Source organism: Alligator mississippiensis, chromosome 1 (genome assembly GCF_030867095.1).
Source record: "Alligator mississippiensis isolate rAllMis1 chromosome 1, rAllMis1, whole genome shotgun sequence".
Lineage (NCBI taxonomy): Eukaryota > Metazoa > Chordata > Crocodylia > Alligatoridae > Alligator > Alligator mississippiensis.
Genome location: NC_081824.1, coordinates 38481496 through 38501206, shown reverse-complemented (window position 1 = coordinate 38501206; position 19711 = coordinate 38481496). Strand labels below are relative to the sequence as shown.

The window sequence follows — 19711 nt, the reverse complement described above, 5'->3', positions numbered from 1 at the left end:
TCTCCAGGTTACCCGCATCCCTCTTGAAGTGCAGCACCCAGAATTGCACGCAGTACTCCAACTGAGGTCTGACCAGCGCCCGATAGAGGGGAAGTATCACCTCCTTGGATCTATTCCTCATGCATCTGCTGATGCACGATAAAGTGCCATTGGCTTTTCTGATGGCTTCGTCACACTGCCGACTCATGTTCATCTTGGAGCCCACTAGGACTCCAAGATCCCTTTCCACTTCCATTCCACCCAGCAGGTCATTCCCTAGGCTGTAGGTGTGCTGGACATTTTTCCTCCCTAGGTGCAGCACTTTGCATTTCTCCTTGTTGAACTGCATTCTGTTGTTTTTTGCCCACTTGTCCAACCTCTCCAGGTCTGCTTACAGCTGTTCCCTGCCCTCCGGCGTGTCCACTTCTCCCCATAGCTTTGTATCATCCACAAACCTGGACAGAGTACATTTGACTCCCTCGTCCAAGTCGCTGATGAAGACATTAAAGAGTATTGGTCCAAGGAGCTAGCCCTGCGGGACCCCACTGCCCACACCCTTCCAGGTCGAAACCGACCCATCCACCATGACTCTCTGGGTGCGACCCTCTAGCCAATTCATCACCCACCGGACTGTGTAGTCATCCAAGTCATAGCCTCTTAACTTGTTCACCAGTATGGGGTGGGATACCGTATCGAAGGCCTTCCTGAAATCTAAGTATACGACATCCACCCCTCCTCCTGTGTCCAGGTGTTTTGTAATTTGGTCATAAAAAGAGACTAGATTAGTCAGGCACGATCTGCCTGCTACGAACCCGTGCTGGTTTCCCCTCAGCATAATTTGTCCTGCCGGGCTCTCGCAAATGTGAGCCTTGATAATTTTTTCAAAGATTTTGCCAAGGATGGAGGTGAGACTGACTGGGCTATAGTTGCCCGGGTCCTCCTTCCTCCCCTTCTTGAAAATGGGGACCACATTGGCCCTTTTCCAGTCCTCCGGGACTTTGCCTGTGCACCACGAGCGTTCAAATATTCCCGCCAGTGGCTCTGCAATGATGTCGGCCAGTGCCTTCAGCACCCTCGGATGGAGCTCATCTGGGCCTGCCAACTTAAAGGCATCCAGTTCTTCCAAGTGACTCCGCACCATCTCAGGATCTACGCATGGTAGTCTGGCGCCTTGCTGCTGCCTCTCTACAACCCCAGTGAGAGACTTGTCGTGCCCCTTGCTTAGGAACACTGAGGCAAAGAACTCGTTGAGGAGTTCAGCCTTGTCCCCCCTGTCCGTCACCAATCGCTTCTGCCCATTTAGCAGGGGTCCTATTCCTCCCTGGGCCTTCCTTTTACTCCCTATATATCTAAAAAACAAATTCTTGTTGTCCTTTACTTGGGATGCCATCCTCAGCTCCATGGTACATGTTGTCTACATGTGCTTTACTGTGCAGTAACTAAGCGGGCATACATTTGATAAATTCAATAATCGGGTATCAAATTTATGCTCAAGTCAGCGTAAGTAACCATATTTACTGTGCAATATTGGGATGCATGTGTAGATATGCACCTATGCTACGCAGTAATTTCAGTTTCTGTGCAATAAATGCACGCATGTAGCTGTGCACATTATGTCAGTTGTTAATTAATCTTATTGTTACATTGTGACGTGTATGTGTGTATCTGGGTATATATAACTTCCATACTCCTATTTGATATTACCCTATTATTAATACTTCCATAGATCACATTTTCTTCTTTGGTTATAGTGTCATAGGAGGAGTTCTCATTCAGCTTATTGTCTACCATGATACACCAAATGTTTTTTAGAGATGCCCTTTTTTCCTAGACTGGAGATTCCTATTGTGTACCTATATCTTGCATAATCTTCATTCCCTAGATCAGTAATGCTGAACTGCAGCCTATTAGGCTGTGTCATCCAGCCCTTGAAGCTCCCCAAGTGTCTAGAAACGTGGTGGGAATGGTGACCAGTGGCACCATTAATTGCCATAGCTCTGGAAGCCTCAGCAATCAATGCTGCCTCCACTCCCCTAAATTTTGGACCCAAAGGGGAGCCCTGCAGGCTAGATAACACAGCCTCACGTGCTGGATTGTGCTGTTGCATGGGCTTAGTCAGCCTTACCAGGTGCCTGGGGCAATGGCTGGCATGCTGGATCACACCTGAAGACCAGCCTTGCACTTTTCCCTGCAGGACTCCACTAGAAACATATCTGTTTGCTGATCAATTACAATCAATTAGAGACCTAAGCAGTAGCCATTTTTTATCAACTTAACATGTTCCTTGTTTATTTTATATTCTATTTTCTTGATCAAGCTGCCATGTAGTATCAAGTCAAAAGCTTTACTGAATTTCAAGAGTAAAAATTCACTACACACTTACTACATAGTAAAAGTGGAGAGTATGCATAATAGCCCTGTTAATAAAAAAAAGAAAATGGATGTAGGATAAAATTGCCTCTTGAAAAATGTGCAGTAACTGCATGATCAACTACTACAAGGAATATCATGTGTCTTTTTCCCTAGTGTAGTGACTCTCAGCTAGGGTACCTTGATATCCAAGTAGCAGCAGCACACCTTGGGCCACTGCTACTTATTCCTGGGGAATGTCCATGCCCCTGCACATGGCAGTTTGCCCCGGGTGGGATGGGGAGGCAGGGGCCAGCAGCTGTGCAGGGCCTCAGCAGCCTTACCTGGGGACCTGGGGGCCCAAGGAGATGCAGCCCTGGCACTCTTACAGCAGGGAGCCTGCCTAGCAGCTGGAGTGTGGCTCCAGCTGGCCAGGCTCCAGTTTTGTAGATGGTGCACACTGCTTCCATGTGCGCCGCCCCACTTTTTGGCATGTTTTTTTTTGTCCCTGGGCTCTCCTGGTGTCAAGAATACCCCCCGCACTGCAAAGTAGTAGTATGGGGAACTCTGTATGTGCAGTGTGTGGCACTGTAGACTGGTCTGTGGCACCACATAAGGCACATTAGGGGTATGTAAAATGGGTCATATTCAATTCAGATTCAGTCCGAATCAGGGACAGTGGTTTGATTAGTTGATTCTGATCATTGTCCCAATTCAATTCAGCCAAATCCAAATCTGAAGATTCAATGCTGATTTGGAGAATCAGCGATTCGGTCATTGACACAGCTTTAAGTATTTTTTGTACATACTTCAAAGTATTAGACACAGCTCATGAATGCTGCAATGGTGGGGTGGATGGAGTGTCCCACAGGAGCATGTGGGGGGGGGGGCGCGTGCTCGGTGGCGAACTCAGTAGTGAACCGGAAGTACTTCTGGTCCACTTCCAGGTTTGCTGCTGAGCACACTGGGGGCCTCCCTGTCCCCTCCCAGCTTGGTGATCAGCTGTGGGTGGACCCTGGGTGCCTCCCCACGTCCAGGAGGCACCAGCCACCAAGTCAGGAGGGTGTGGAGGAGGGCCCTGTGTGCTTCCCAGCATAGCCAGAAGTGGACCGGTAGTGCTTCTGGTCCACTTCTGGGTCTGCTGCCAAGTGTGCTGGGGACCCCCCACACTCCTGTGGGACACTCCATATCACAGCATTCACAAGCTGCCTGGTACCTTGAGGTATGTAGAAAAAACATTTAAAGCTGTGTCTATATCTGAATCATCAAATCTTTTCAAATCTCTGAATTTATTTGAAGGGTTCTGATTCGATTCAGAAAGATTAAAGGGTCTCTTGATTCAATTCAGATTCAGAGATTCGGCCACCGAATTGGGCCGAATCTCCACCGAATCAAATCAACGACTGAAGCTTTGCACAGCCCTACTGCACATCTGTGCTTGTCTGGACATGGTGAGATTTCAAATAGGAATCCATAGTATTAAAAACATGCTTTGCAGCAGAAGAATTGCTCTATTTTTCTTTAGTCCAAAAATAGTTGAAAACTAAGACCTGTCATTTTCTGCACGCTGCCTTGAGTCTAAAAAACATTGAAAAACTGCCCTAGCACTTGACCATCCCATGATACCCATCTAATGGTCAGATGCTGTAATAGCAGTTACTGCACACAGCTATCTTGAGAGAGCAGATTGTATGTCCTTTACTTACAAAAGGGTAAATTTAATACAGAGCAAAATTTGTACTCAATGTCTTTTGCACCCACACCCTAAGTATGTTAAATCAACACTGTTATCTTTATTGACCAAACTTGTAATTGCATTTAAAAATATGTTAGTTTGACAAGATCTGTTTTCCATAAAGCCATTAAGTATTTGATGCTTCTTTAATTCGTTATTAATTGAGTCCTATATTGGCTGTTCCATTATTTTTCTCAAGATCAATGCCCATATGACAGGCTTATAATATCCTGAGTAGTTCCATTTGTTTTTTTCACTACTGACTCAGCTTTAACTCTATCCAGTCCTCTGGAACTTCCTCAGTGATCCAGAAGTTATTTGGAATCAATATTGAATAGCTATTCTTTCAAAGAAGACTCATTATCCTATGTATTAAGTGAGGTGAGGCCCCTGTGGAAAAGTTGGTATATGAACTTGTGATTAAAATACCGCATCATAGTACATAGACCAAGCAGACTGATTAAAAGTTAACTTAAACAATCAGAATTATGGAAGTTCCCAACTTTTGAATTATTGACTTTGCAATCTTAACTTTAAGAATGTAACAACAGAAGAAGTGCCCTACTAGATCAGACCAATGATCTATCTAGTCCATTATCCTGTTTGTGAAGGTGGCAGAAGTGGATGCTAGAGGGAGATCCTTGAACCAGACAAATTGAGAGCAGGGATTCTCAATACCGAGCCCACAGGCCAGATCTGGCCTATATCACCATGTCATCCAGCCCACATGGTGCCCCACAAGACAGAAGGTTGGCATCAGGGGAGCAGTGTCAATGCTCCCCCGCTGCAAAATTTCTGTACCTGTGTGGAGCCCTGGGTCCTGGTCCCCGGATCGGGCATCCAATCCTAGTGCACAGGGCCAGAAGGTGGTACCAGCCCCCAGGAGCTGGTCCCAGTTTTTGGGGAGGGGGGGTTAATCTGTCCTGATTTTTTCAGTGGGCGCCCCCATAGTTCTAGTATTGTAGGACTTGGTTCATAACAATTCCTTGTTCACTTTGTCTGCACCAATCATGGTTTTATTAAATCTATATTGTATCACCCCTTAGCCTTCTCTTTTCCAAATTGAAGTTTCCTAACCCTCTTAGCAGGGGCGATGCATAGGGGTGCATGTGGGTGCACGAGCACCCCCTGAACATGGCAGTGCAGCCCCTGTAAAAAGGCACCACCAACACTGTCAGTGGTGCCTGTGGGCGGTCGCTGCTCACCACCCCACTGCCGACATCACCAGCAGCATCTGTGGGTGGTCCACGATTGCTGCTGGCTGCTGCTGCTGCTGCCAGTGGCACCTGCGGGTGGTTGCCGACCATTGGTTGGCACTCGCCACCCCTTCCTCCACTGCTGACAGTGCTGGCAGCGTCTGTGGGAGCTCTGTGTTTACTACCGCTGGGCTCCCGCTGCCGCCAGCACTGCCGTGCCCCCCCAGCCACTGGGGGCACGCGCCATTCATGCTTTTTAGTCTCTTGTCATATGGTATCTGCTTTATACACCTGATCATTTTGTTTGCCCTTCTCTATACCTTTTCCAAGTCTAACATCCTTTTGAATATGCGGAGACCAGAACTACACACAGTATTCAAGTTATGGGTGCACCATGGATTTGTAAAATGGCATGATGTTGTTCTCTATTTTGTTTTCTGTTCCCTCCTTAATGATGCCCAAAATTTTATTGTTTTGGTTGGGTTTTTTTAGTTGTTGATTTTTTAAGAACTAGTTACTATCTACGACTTTTCAAGAACTATCAAGAACTATTTAAAATGACTCCAAGATCTCTTTCCTGAGTTATAACAGATAGTTCAGAACCCAGCATTGTGTACATTGAGCTGAGGCTTTTTTTTCCCCCTTAGTGCACTACCTTGCACTTGTAATCATTTAAAGTCTAGCTACTATTTTTTTTGCTCATTCATTTTGCTTTGTGAGATCTTGTTGCAAATCCTTTTTGCCGGTTTTGGATCTGACTGTCTGAAGTAATGTGGTGTCATCTCCAAACTTGGAGATTTCACTGTACAATCCCATTTCTATGTCACTTGTGAAAACATTGTACAAATTGGGCCCAGTACTGAACCTAGCGATATCTCACTTTTGACCTCTATCTATTCAGAAAAGTGAACAGTTAGCCCTACCCTTTGCTTCTATTTTTTAACCAGCTCTCATTCCACAAAAGGACCTTCTCTCCAGTCCTGTGGCAACAGTTTTCTTAAAAGCCTTTGGCAACAGACCTCATTCAGAGCTTTTGAAAGTCCAGATATATTATGCCAACTGAATCCCCCTTGTCAGTGTGCTTATTAACACTCTTAAAGAAATTGAGTAGATTGGCGAGACAAGATTTCCCTTTACAAAAATCATGCTGACTTTTCCCCAGCAGATCATATTTATCCATGCAACTGCTAATTTTATTCTTTATTATAGATTCTACCAGCTTGCCAGGGATGGAAGTGAGCACTGGATAGAAGAGGTCTGTAGTTCCCAGAATCACCTCTGAAGCCCTTTTAGAAGATAGGTGTTATGTTGATGATGCACCAATTCTCTGCCACAGAGGTTGATTGTAAAGATAGGCTACACACAGTTCTCCACTTTCACCTTTGAGTTCATTCAGAACTCCTGGGTGAATGTCAGCTGGTCCTAGTGTTCTTAATATTTAATTTATTGATCTGTTCTAAAACTTCTTCTTTTGTCACTTTAATTATGGTCCAACCTTTTAGACCTATCTACTAGGAAGGTTTCATCTGGCATGGAAATTTCCCCAGTATGTTCTGTGCTAATACCCTGGCCGTCATCTAATGCTCCCACTGATTCTCTAGTTTGCTTCCTGCTTCTGATATATTTAAAAATGTTTTTATGATTAACTTTAGTGTTTTTTGCTAGACACTCTCATATTTCTTTTTTGGCCTGCTTTAGTTCACTTTTACACTTGACCTGCTAGTGTTTTGTGAGCTTTCTTACTTTCCTCACTTCTGCACTCTTGTCATTTTCTGAAGGACATCTCTTTGCCTTGAATAGCTTCCTTAACTCTGCTGTTAAATCATGCAGTGGTTTTATCAATCCACTTGGTGCCCTTTTTGATTTATGTTATGCGTTGTTCTGTGTCATTTCCCGTCCTAAAGTTGTATAATGACATGGTGGACTCTTATGTTTACTATTACTGAGCGTCTCACCTAAAGGTAACTCTTGAATAAGGTCCTCTGTGTTACTCAGGATTCAGTTTAGAATTGCATTTCTTCTTGTGATTTGCAAGATGAGTTGTTCCAGAATGCAATCATGTATCACATCCTGAAAATTTATCTCCACATCTCGCCATCTAGGAAAGTTGAAGTCTCCCATTAATATTGCTTAGCCCATTTTAGTAGCTTTTCAAATCTCCTTGCTGATTTCATAATGATGTTTGTGTTCCTGACCAGGTGTTTAGTAGTACAAGAGTTGTACTATATTTGTTTTATTCAAGTATGGAATTTCCATCCACAGCGATTCTATGGTAGTTCTCCCTTCAAACAAGATTTTTTATGTTATTACTGTGTATACTAATCTTCACATACAGTGCCACTCACTCCTCCACCTGCATGCCCTATTCAGTCATTCCAATGAAGTTTTTAACCATAACAGTATCCCATTGCTTATCATCCTCCACTAAGTCTCTGAGATGCCTGTTATGTCCAAGTCACAATTTAATACCAGATGTTTTAGCTCATCCATTTTTTTTTTCAGGATTCTGGCATTTGTGTAGAAGCACTCACAAATTTTATACTTGCTGATCTGCTTGTCACTGTTCATGCTATCTGACTGGAACTCTAGGGCTAGGTACAGGCATTACACTTTTACCAATATAAATGTTCAGAAACTGTCCATACCCATAACAGAACAGAAATTTGGCAAACATAAGCTAATTCAAAAATGGCAGAATCCAGCCTAAGATATGCTCCCCTGCACCACTCCACAAAAAGGGAATGTGTGCTCTGTTCACTACCAATCCAAACGATGCCACTTACAGAAAACCGCGTAACAGATCTCCCTCAGGTTTTTTGAATGTCTTTATCTAGTCTAGATGTTATGACTTATCCCCTATTATCTATAGTTATACTTCTTATTCCCCTACTATCCTCTTCAAGACAGTATAGAATCTGTACGATGCCTCTCTTTGGGATTGCATCAACCTGACCTGTGTGCTATTCTGGACCTGCTGGTTTTCCCCCACTTTTTAGTTTAAAAACTGCTCTATGACATTTTTAATTTTTAGTGCTAAAGTCTGGTTTCATTTTGGTTTAGATAGAGCTCATCTTTTCTGTATAGCTTAGTCCTGTCCCATTGTTTAAATGTTTTGTTTTTTCTGTAATTTTATTTAAAATAGCTGACATTTTTAAAAGGATGCAAGCAATTTTTTTTAAACTGGCTTTAATATAAATATTTGAAACTATGTAATGAGCCATGCTATACATTGATACAATTTAAATGCCAGATTCCACAAAACGAAATATAGATATTATGCAAATTGCATGCATTAAATCCTATTCATCTCAAAGATATATATTTTATCCTCGGTATTACCATTTAAGAAATGTATCTGTCAATGATGTAAGCACATGCATGTTAATTATAAATAAATTATAATTATAAATAACTTAGAAAAATGTCAGTAAATGACTTTTTGCTTCCTTTTAGCTTAGACAAATTCCTAATGATATCCTTCCAGCCTATATATATTGGAACATCAGATAATTAAGTGTTACAATGTGGTGAGGGAATTTATATTCATTTTCTCAACCATAGCTCTTCTTTTGGTTTAATTTGTTTGCAGAGCTAAGCGTATGCATGGTCACCTTCTTGAAGGAACACTGTAGTGGAATTTACAATAAAATTACTAGACAAGATTTATCCTTGGTGTGGCTCTTTTAAAGGTCTGTCTAGACTTATAATATTTGACTGGAAAGAAGAGTAAGTCAGTAAAAAAGTTTTAATTTCCTGTCATAAATTGTTAAAAATGATGCAGATAATAGATTGGAGCCCAATGATTACTGTTATTGTCAAAGCACAGGTAACTTAGAAAGTGACTTTAGCAGCTAATTGGCACACAGCACAAAGTGGAGGGAGGTTAAGACATGAGCCAAGACATCTGAATGATGTCCTCCCTTAAGGAAAGTGCCAGGGGATCATTAGGATCCACACAGCATGTTGAGGAGGCATCGCACTGGAAATGGGAAAATGAGAAAAGTGGCATAATAAAAGAGGTTTGGGAAGGGCAGGAGGAATGGATTTACAGTGTGTAATATTCACCTGCATGTGCCATAGTGACTTTACTATTTAATATTATTGCCTGTTCACTTCCATTGTTGCCCAACAGCTTAAAAGGTCTGTTTCCCAAAGAAAAATGTCCATTACTTCTATAACATTTTACATGTGGCCTAAAGCTATTAGTACATACTAACAGTACACAGGCATAACTCTGGCATAGTTCAATGGAATTAACCCCTTTCATAGCCTCTAATCTTCTTAATCACTTTCCTATAATTAAATTCACCTTATTCCCCCTTTTCCTGGGCCTATTCACTCTATGTACTGTCAACTGTCTACCTAATCTGACCTGACCAGTTTTCAGCCATTTATATATCAGCACTCTTGTGAACATAAACTCTTTCCCTGTATCAGTGCCTTCTGTCTTGACTCTCTACAGAACTCAGAGAAAAGAGTTGATTTCAACCTGTTATCCACTGAGCAAGTTTGCTGCATGTTAAGCAATGAAAATACAGGAATGGATGCATCTAAGTTCCATATTCAGATTTTGACTGGAAATTTCTCACTGGTTAGGAATGTTTGAAGTCATAGTATTGGGTTAGAACACAGTGGAGATATGGGTCAACTAGAAGGTTCAGAGGTGGAGTCAAACTTATGCCAAAACTACAGCCATTTGATCTGAGGTTGAGTCATATATATTTGAAACATGTCAAGATGTACCTTAGGCCATTATTTATTAACTTTAGGTGTATTTTTTAACATATTCTGCCATCATATGATTTGGCCTTGGAATGCCCCAGACCATGATAAAGGTATTTTTGTAGACATGCATTAGCTTTACCATTGTAATATCAGGATGTGATGCATGAAATTCTTATGAGACTATCAAGGGCAACAATGCTAAGCTAAGTACAAGAAAAAAGCTGAAAGTTAAATATGATGAGAGTTTGGACTTTGGACTAAAGTTTTGAAAGACTTAAATTTACTTGTGCATATGTATTAGCAAAGTCACAGTCAGGCAACAAATATAAATCTAAAAGTAACAATGTAAAAGAGAGAATATACGAGAGTAAGAATTAAATGTCCAAGAGTCAGTGTTCTGGATGATAAGATGTGGCTTAATGGGTAAGCCTGTCACTAAAGAAGAAAATCTGTACTACTGTGCTTTTTCCCCCCTTTTTCTTTCATCAAGGGATGAAATAAAGATATTAGTCCCATTATGATTTCAGTTACCAAGAGCAAAATGTCAAATACAGAGCACTATGACTAAACATGAGAGATTAGTATAGAAAATGTTTATAAAGATATTATCTCCTGAGTGCGTTTCAGCAGAAGAATTGGAGAAAATAACTGTGAGAAGCAGATGGCTACAAGAAGACTTTAATGTGTTTTGTAAGAAAGTTGTCACAGGTTAGAAGATAGGAATTTGAAAAATAGGTGTATGCAGTTGAAAAGTAAAGGGAAAAACTGAAAGAACAAAAGAAAATAAACCCAGCTATGAGTGCACATGTCTCAGAACAAAATGAACAAAAATTAATGGAAAAAGTCTGTATCACCTTAGACATAGGAAAATAACAATGAAAAAGCATAATAAAATGTATAGGTGAAGCTTACACCAGAACAAATACCTGTTGAGAACTGTACATAGTTTTTGGATTTGGCATTCGCTTAGTTTTGTTTTCCTTTCCTTTTTCAAATAACATGTGAAGCAATTAAATGTGTTCCTGTGACATTTGCACCCTTTGAAGGGAATTTCATTCTCTGAGATTTATGGGGTGAAAGTCTTATGAGTAATTATTTAATTGTAAGCTAACATATTAAAGCATATACATGTTATATATATGTTTAGACATTGTATTTTCACCTAAATTTATTTTTTCTACAATTTTTTAAAGCACAGAACTGTTACACTTCGTAGACAACCAGTTGGTGGCTTGGGCTTAAGTATAAAGGTATGGATAACCCTTTGTTTTATTTTTTCTTTCTAACTTTAGCATCATTAGGGCATGAAAGTGTTAATTAAGATTTCATTATTGATGCACCTTTTTTACAGGGTGGTGCTGAGCATAAAGTGCCTGTCGTCGTATCAAAAATATTTAAAGACCAAGCAGGTAAAACACATATTTATACTCAAAGAGGTTTCTGATGTTGTCTACATGATGTTCTTTAAAATGGAATGGGATGTACCTCAGAATTTCAGTATATTTACAGGTCATGACATGGGCATTACAATATTTTTAACCCTTTCAGCAAATGGCTGAAGTCAGTATATGGACAATTCTCTGTGTCAGATTTTAAGTAATCTGCAGTTTTAGGAAGGAATTGAGGACTGCAGTTAAAATAGAATTGTAGAGAATGTATCTTTATGACAGTATCTGTCACTGTTTTAAAACACTGCACTTAACGTGGCTTGTGAAAAAATAAAAAAGCACTCAACTAACTCACTTTTAATAGTGCAGCAGACAAATAAACTATGATGATCCTTTTCCTAAAACTAATTTACTACCATTTGATATGCCTATACCTGCCTAGATGCAAATAAGGCAGCCTGAAGCAATATTGAATACTTTTTTTGGTAACACAGTATATAAATTAGTGTAACACAGGGTTGTTCAACCTTCAGCCCATTGGCCAGATCTGGCCCATGATGCTATGTCATCAGACCTATGGGACTTCTCACAGTTTGGGAAATTTGGCAGCAGGTGGCACTGTTCCCCTGCTGCCAAGCCTCCAGACCCATGGGGAGTCCCAGATTCTGCGCCCAGTCCCCACACAAAGGGCTGGACAGGGACAGCACCAGGAGCCTAGGATACAAGTCTATTGTGTAGAGAGATGGAAAGGAGTGATGTCAGAAGCCAGGGTGCATTTCAGCCTACAGGCAGTCCCACGCCACTTATGTGGCCCATAGGGCCAAAAGGTAGAGCACCACTGATTTAATACAACACACAGTTAAAGCATTAACCCGAAATCATCTGATTCAGAGAATCTGATTAAGACTTGATGAACTAGTTAATCCCTGAGGGCATAAAGGTGAATTCCAGTTTTAAAGGATACAGAGTAAAATTGTGTCAAAAATATTAATAATGATAAAAAGTATAGGCAATCAGGGTCGAAGACATGGATTATATCCATCATCCAAAGATAATGTTTTCTGTAAAACAAACATACTTAAGACACTCAAAAACTTAACAGGTTTAGTTAAAAATTGTATGTGTAAGTCAAAAGATAGCCACACAGATCTTGATAATTATACTATCTTTCTGTGGACAAATGTGTATTTTTAAAAAAACTTGAATGCATGGACCTCTGCATGATGTGGCACAGAGCTTTGCTATAGCTACGGCAGGCCAAGTTCTATAAATTTTAATATTAAACCCACTAAAACTTTTTTTTAACTCATCTGTTAATTGATGTAGGAACAGCCCACTCTTTGCTTTTCAGTTCTTATTAATCCTCATTACATTTTTACTCTACCCAGCTGTTTGCTGCTCATTTCATATACTTCCTGAAAGTGCTGTGCCTCTAAAAGCAGCCTTGAAATTAACAGGGCTAATAGTGTAGCCCTGACAGGTTGAGAGGGGATAGAGCCACCCACTCCACATCAGGGAATATTCTGATTGTCAAATAAGCATATTACATAAGGAGTACCTGGTATTGCATGTAGTAGAAGGAAATGGCAGAACCTATATTCAGCAAATAACAGAGCAACTTACTAGTACAGTGTGTGTTGGATGCAGTGGATATGTACTGCCTTTGATAGCTGAAGATTAGATTCCTTATCTCAACCAGTGTAAGGAGGCAGGTGTAAACAGGGTATTCTGGCTGTGTGCTTCACAATACAATTCCATCTATCATGGACTACTATAAATCAGCACAATAGGAAATGATTTTGGTGCCTATTACAAGATAGGATATGTCAATCCAGCAAAGCTCCTTTCATGAAGTATTTGATGGATGCAAATGCTGAATGGTACCTCTATTGTCAACATTTTCCTTTTAAAACAGATGTCTCTTTTTAAGAATGCAAAACTGTACAGCCCCTCACCCCCAATAAAATGGATAGCCAAACCTTTTACATTCCAGAGTATCTCTGCATAAAGGAAGAGTTAATCTGGGGTGGAGGGGGGGGGGGAAGCAAAGCAACAAACAACGTCCTCCCCCCACAAAAAAGAAGCCCATCTACAATTCTTTCCTACAAGTGTCAACACTTGCAGCTAAAAAAGATTATATTTAATAAACAATTTAAAACTTTAAGAAAACATTAACTTTATAGTTATTATATGGCTAGGTAGAGTTGGAAGACAGTACAGGATCCTGTACATTGTAGATAGGTAGGCACATAGTTTGTGTATATTGGCACAATCTAAGACATGCAGTTAGTCATGCAGGCTATGTCTCTATTTCTGTTCTAGGGCTGACCCTTTCTATCTGTAAGGGAGACAGAAAGAGAGAACAGCTTCTAATATACTTTAGATTAGAAACTAAAACAGTTTATAATTTTTTATTGGGTAGCTGACACATGAATTATTTCAGATTTCACACAGGGAGTTGTCAGGGATGGAAGGGAGAATGAGAAAAAAATTGGCCAATCTCAAACAAGGTTTCTGAATGAACAATCAGATGTGAATCAGTCAAACAAAGGAATTGCTGTATTCCAGGTGTTGCTAATGGCAAAATTGACAGCCTCGCTGGAAATACAACCTCGAGGAGAGTATTAAGATGAGCTATGACTTGAAGCAAATAAATTAATTAGGAAGGCTCATATTATATAATAACTTATGTACTGCTGTAAAGCCATTGGATTGATGATTTGAAAATTAAAGAAGTGATGTTTTTGAGGAATTTTGATTTATTTTGTTTCCTCAAGCCAAATAGCCTACATTTTAAGGGAAAGTTATACCTCATTAGCAACGGCATTAATTTCCTACTGTTTATGATGATGTTTGATTTTCTCTTCCCTGCAATTTGAAGGATTTAACACCCTTTTCCTGAAATTTATATAGATTTTAATGTCGCTGCCAATATCATCTGAAGATGTGCTTCTTTCTGCTGATACAGCATTTTGCTTATCAATGGCACTTCATATTCAGACTGAAAATGTACAGTGCTGTTCTCTTGTTTAATCCATGAATTTCCTCAGCTAGTTGAATTATTAAGTGTCTTGGTGCTGCATTTAGTTTCAAGCTCAGAATGCAATCAGGGAGAGGGGAAATATTTCAAAAGCATTGACCTCATAGACAGTTGAAGGTATTTCCATTTTAACTATTGTGATAATACAGAATTTCTAGTTTCCATTGGATCTTGTTACTGATCTTAATAGCTTAGATGTCAACAAAGAAAAGAAATACATTTCCTCCACCTTCATCTGGAAAGGACACTCCTTTCTGATGAGGGCCCATAATTTGTGATCATTGTATTTGTAACATCCAAATTAAATTATTCTAATTCAATGCAGAATTGAATATGGCTTTCACAGAGATGTTCCTCATGAACTGGCCAGTTCATAAGCAGAATATTTTTATGATTTTTTTATTTTAAAAATAGAGTGATAGGCACCCATCCACTGCTCTGATTGCCCAATTGATAAATTAATATATTTATCCCATCCATGTTCTCCTCAACAACCTTAACAAAAAGGGAAAATATTGCTAGTGTTTCATGTTCTCTATTGAATCTTCACCCAGGTCAGGATTCTTACCCCAGTATTTAAAACCCTTGATGGCCCCTGTCTTAGGTGCCAAGTTTCCATCCTGCCTACCATGCTCCACTTATTATACAGGTCATAGAAGCTCTCAATAGCTGAAATAAATATGAGCTGGAGGCAGAAGACTTCCTATTCTTACTACCCTTTCTGCATAAGAAAAAAACCCCCCTAAATATGAACATAATCATTCCAAGTAAAAGTAATGTATGTGTGGGAGAGCTTAGCCATGAGAGTGCACTTTCATTAAATGCTATAGAAATGTTAATTCAGCATTCTCTGCATAGATATTTGAGTGAATTCATTTTATACAATGCATTGATTAGATGGGAGTATGTAAAATGATTTGAGGGAAAATGAATGTTTTTGTCCAAGCAAAAGTATGGTAAATGGAAAGAAAAGAATGTTTATAAACTGACAGTGAAATGTTATATTGCAGAACCCCCATGGGCATTATTAAACTGTATCTCTCCACTGATTAAGGAAATGGTTATTGTCATAAGCCCAACCCAAAAGCAGGAAGGATTTGAGGGTTTAGTCCATCTCAATTAGAGATATTTGCCCCAAGTGTGATTTAACTAACCTAACATTTGATCTCTTTCTAAGCTAATGATAAACTGTATTCATTTGTATCATTTTTTTATACATAGATCAAGTTTTGACTGTGTCTATTTCTGCAATTTTGCAACATAGCGGAACTGAAAAGTTATAGTCAAGTGAGGTAGCAGACATTGAATGGAGTCACCCTAGTTAATGGCTATTTATATTTTAGAAGAAATGTAGGATACCTACTGAATGAACAGGGGAGATGTTGAGGCAGAAGCCAGCAATAAAGCACTTATGCAAATCAGGACAGCCATCGGCATTGCCTTACTAAAGGATGGTAGGCAGCCTGCTCTCAGTCTACAGCCCGGTGCTACCCTGGCCCTAAGTAATTAATTAGTGAATTAAGGCCACAACAACAATAGAGAGGTAATTAATTATATATATTATCAACAACAGCAAAATATCAACAATAATAACTCAATACAACAACAACAATCTCAGTGATACTAAGCAATTTACATCTAGCAAGCTCAACGAATACCAATATAAGAACCATTATGCAACAGCAAAGGCACCATAGAGGAGCCTTTCTCTCCCTCACTCAGCAGCACCACTCATTCACACAAGGGAACAGGGGGAAAGACAGAAGGGAATATTGGTCACCCCAACCCATACCCACTTTGTACTCACTCTGTACACAATCCTGGCTCAATGTTGGCCTCTAGCTGCCCCAGCCTTTGGGCACAATGCACCACAGCCACTGCAGTGACCCTCCTTGGTCACTCACACTCTAGCTTGACCTCTGGCTGCCCCAACCCTCGGGCACAATGCACCACACAGTGCACCACACTCAACAGGAGACTGGAGACATGGAGAGCCCCGGAGACCCAGGCCCTTTGGATCCATCTGCATTTATAGACACAACCATTTCAACAACCAATCATCCATCACTGTGCTCTATATGTCACGCAGCCCTCTCAGCTGGTGCACAGTTGGTTGTTCTCTCAAAAGTATCAATTTTAAAAGTATTATTTTCCCACTCTTCTGAGGCCCAATCACACATGTCTATAACTTCAAAAAGAGGTCAACTCTCATTAAAGATGAAGAGTTCACCTGGTCTGGAATTTTCCAGCCCACACCAGGGGACCTGAGTGCCCATCAGAAAGAGGAAATTTAAGAGTAATTGGCAAAAAACTCAGACTCCAAGACACAGGGCAGGAAGGACTGTCAATACAGGGAGACAATCACATTGTTAGTATGAACAGTCAAAATATTAGGGGTATCAATCTATCTGTAAGGTAAACACTGGTTTCACAATAGCAAACATTGTCCAGAGAGTGGGACAACTACTTGGGGTCATCCCAGATTCCTCAGGTAGACAGGAATATTCTGGAGAACCCTCCAACTTCCCAATAAATAGGTAATACAGTAAGAACATAACAGTATTAAGGAATCATCTGTTAGGTAAAAGGTTTTTTGTTCTATTTTTGATTTTCCCTTGCCTTGAAAGAATCCTGGTCGCCAGCTGTCAAAGCTGGCCTGCTCCAAGACTAGTCTCTGAAAATATCACTAGACTTTATGAAGAACTGTGCCACAGTCAGGAAAGAGAGTGAGACTTTTTTTGTTTTCTGTTCTGTATTCTGCCTCCAAACTGGTCACCTTTTTTCTCTTCCATGTAATAAATCCTTTTGCTGTTTCATTGCCTGACTTATCACCAGATGCAGAACTTACTGGCAGCATCCACAGCTGATCTGCCACCCTCCAGGCATGGCGGGAGATCCCACCTGGAACTCCGACCTGGAACCTGCCACCACAATCAGTCCTGGATCCAGGCAGGAGCTGCTGCATGGGTGGCAGCATCTCTCTCTCTCTCCTGCTCCACCCCTCCCCCCCCCCCGTCTCTCTCTCTCTCTCTCTCTCTCTCTCTCTCTCTCTCTCTCTCTCTCTCTGCCTCTTCTCTTATCTCTGTCTGGTTCCACAGCTGAGCATTGGGGCTCCTGGTGAACTACATCTTTGTCTCGGTTCTGGAGGTAGGGAAGGAGGGGGGAGAGATGGTGAGAGAAGGAGAGACAGAGGAAGAGCGAGAGAGAAAGGAAGGTGAAGGGAAAGGGAGGTGAGGGAGACACAAAGATGAATGCAGCCTTGACAGGTCCCCAAAACTCATTAAATTGCCCTCCAACTAAAATAATTGACCACCCCTGCTGTCGAGTCTGCTGTAAGGGCACATTGACTAAAGAGAGAAGTTACATATAAACCAGTTTAAGTGATCAGAAACGTGTTTAAACCTGTAACAAAACATATGTTTAGTGTACATAAAACAGTTTCAAAATGGCTGAAACTGGTTTAAGATAAAGCTGGTTGGATATATTATCAGATTCAAGTGATTTGGGTCAAACAGTTTTATAGAATTTCTGTCCCAGAACCTTTTCTGGTTTAAATTAAATCACAGTCCCCCAGCATCTGAGCACCTTTTTCAGCCCTGGGCTCAGCTGTCCTGTCTGCTACAGAGAGTTGAAGCAGGGGCAGGAGCATGGCCAGATGCCATCCGTCATGGGGCCCTAAAGTGAAGGGCAGGCAAAGGGTTTATTCCCCCTCCCTCCCCTCTCCCCTTGTGGGACCACAGCCGGGGTCTGCCTGGCTGGGGTGGATCAGCCCCTGTTAGGATCCCCCCTCTCCCAACTCCAGCAGTGGGGGGCAGAGGGGGCATGGCTAGAATCCAGCCAGCATGACCGTGCCATCTGCAGGCTTCATCTTAGGCTGGGGCTGGGGCTGAAGCTGCGGGGTTGAGCCAGGCCAACCCATGGGTGCTGCTAGGGGCAGGTGCAGAGGAGCCATCCCAGGCTGGGCTGCAGAGGCAAAGCCCTTCTGAGATGGGCAGAGGTGACACCACTGCAGTTGTGGGCAGGTGCCTTAGCAGCCACACTAGCCATGTGAGACATGACTGTGGCTTCCCAGGCTGGCTCTGAGGTGCTGGTAGGCCTGGAGCATGGTAACTGCCTGCTGCGGGGGCTTGTGTATCTGCAGCAGCCACTGCTGTGCCCCCTACATGATGCTTGCTCCTCACAGGCACCATGCAGGGGGCACAACAGTGGCTGTGGGCACACAAGCCCCCTGTGGTGGGTGGCTGCCAGGCTCTGAGCCTCTGAGTTAGCCTGGGCAGCCACAGGCACATTCTGTGCAGCCAGTCTGGCTGGCAAGGTGTTCACCTGCCACTACACCACTGCTTGACTAGCCACCACCTGTGCTGCTGGGCCAGGCTATCATGGAGCCACAGCTGGCTGGGAAGGACCCTGTCCCTGTGTCCTTGCCCAGGCTGGCCACGCTATCTGCTCACCTCCCCTGGGGCTAGCTGCAGGGGAGGTGAGCACTGCTGAGGGTGGGCCTGGAGGGGCTGGGCTGGGCCAGAGGGCCAGGGTCCTTCCCAGCCAGCTGTGGTTCCATGACAAACTGGCCCAGCCTGGGTGCGGAAGCTGGGAGCAGTCCAGGCAACACAGGTCCAGCAGGTCCAGCCCAAGCCACAGCTGGCCTGGAAGGGTCCTGCCCCCATAGCCCAGCCTGGGCTAGCCCCTCTGCATTTGCCCTCAGCAGCACCTGTGGGCTGGCCTGGCTCAGCCCCACAGCCTTGTGAGAGGTGGGTGGATGGCACGGCCATGCCGGTAGGCTCTGGCCATGCCCACACTGTGCAAATGGCCAGCAGGGCAGAAAACTGGGCAGACCCCAGCTGCAGTCCCTGTGCCAATGCCCAAGAGGGAAAACAGGAGAGTTCCCATCCCTGCCCCCACTTCACCTGAGGCTGCTGTCCGGCCCAGCTCTGGCCATGCTCCCCACCATGCAAAGGATCAGCAGGGCAGGAAACTGGGCAGACCCCAGCTAGGGTCCCTGTGCCACTGGAACAGAGGGGAGAAAGGGGAGTTTAATCCCCCTTCCTGCCCTCCTTCACCTGAGGCACTACCTGGGCCAGTGTCTGGCCACGCCCCTTCCCCCAAGGATAAGCCTGGCAAGGGCTGCTTCCCCCTTCTCCCTCCAGATACACCCTGGATTGAATCCCTGCAGGTCAGGTTGGGGATTTAAACCTATTTTCAATCATATTTAGCAGCCTGCCAGGGCCTGGAAACTACTCCCCCTGTCCTCCCACAGGTCAGCTTCCCTCCAGCTTTTCAGCTGTTGCTGAAGAGAAGGGAG

At 42.5% G+C, this 19711-nt stretch overlaps 1 protein-coding gene across 1 annotated transcript in view; it reads left to right on the top strand.

Moving 5' to 3' along the window:
- The window catches only part of SNTG2 (syntrophin gamma 2), a 625784-nt gene that overhangs the window by 300736 nt on the left and 305337 nt on the right, over positions 1-19711 (top strand). The window contains exons 3-4 of the mRNA XM_019492704.2: positions 11178-11234; positions 11336-11393. Of these exons, the coding sequence (XP_019348249.1) occupies positions 11178-11234; positions 11336-11393 (115 nt within the window). The remainder of the gene's footprint in view (positions 1-11177; positions 11235-11335; positions 11394-19711) is intronic.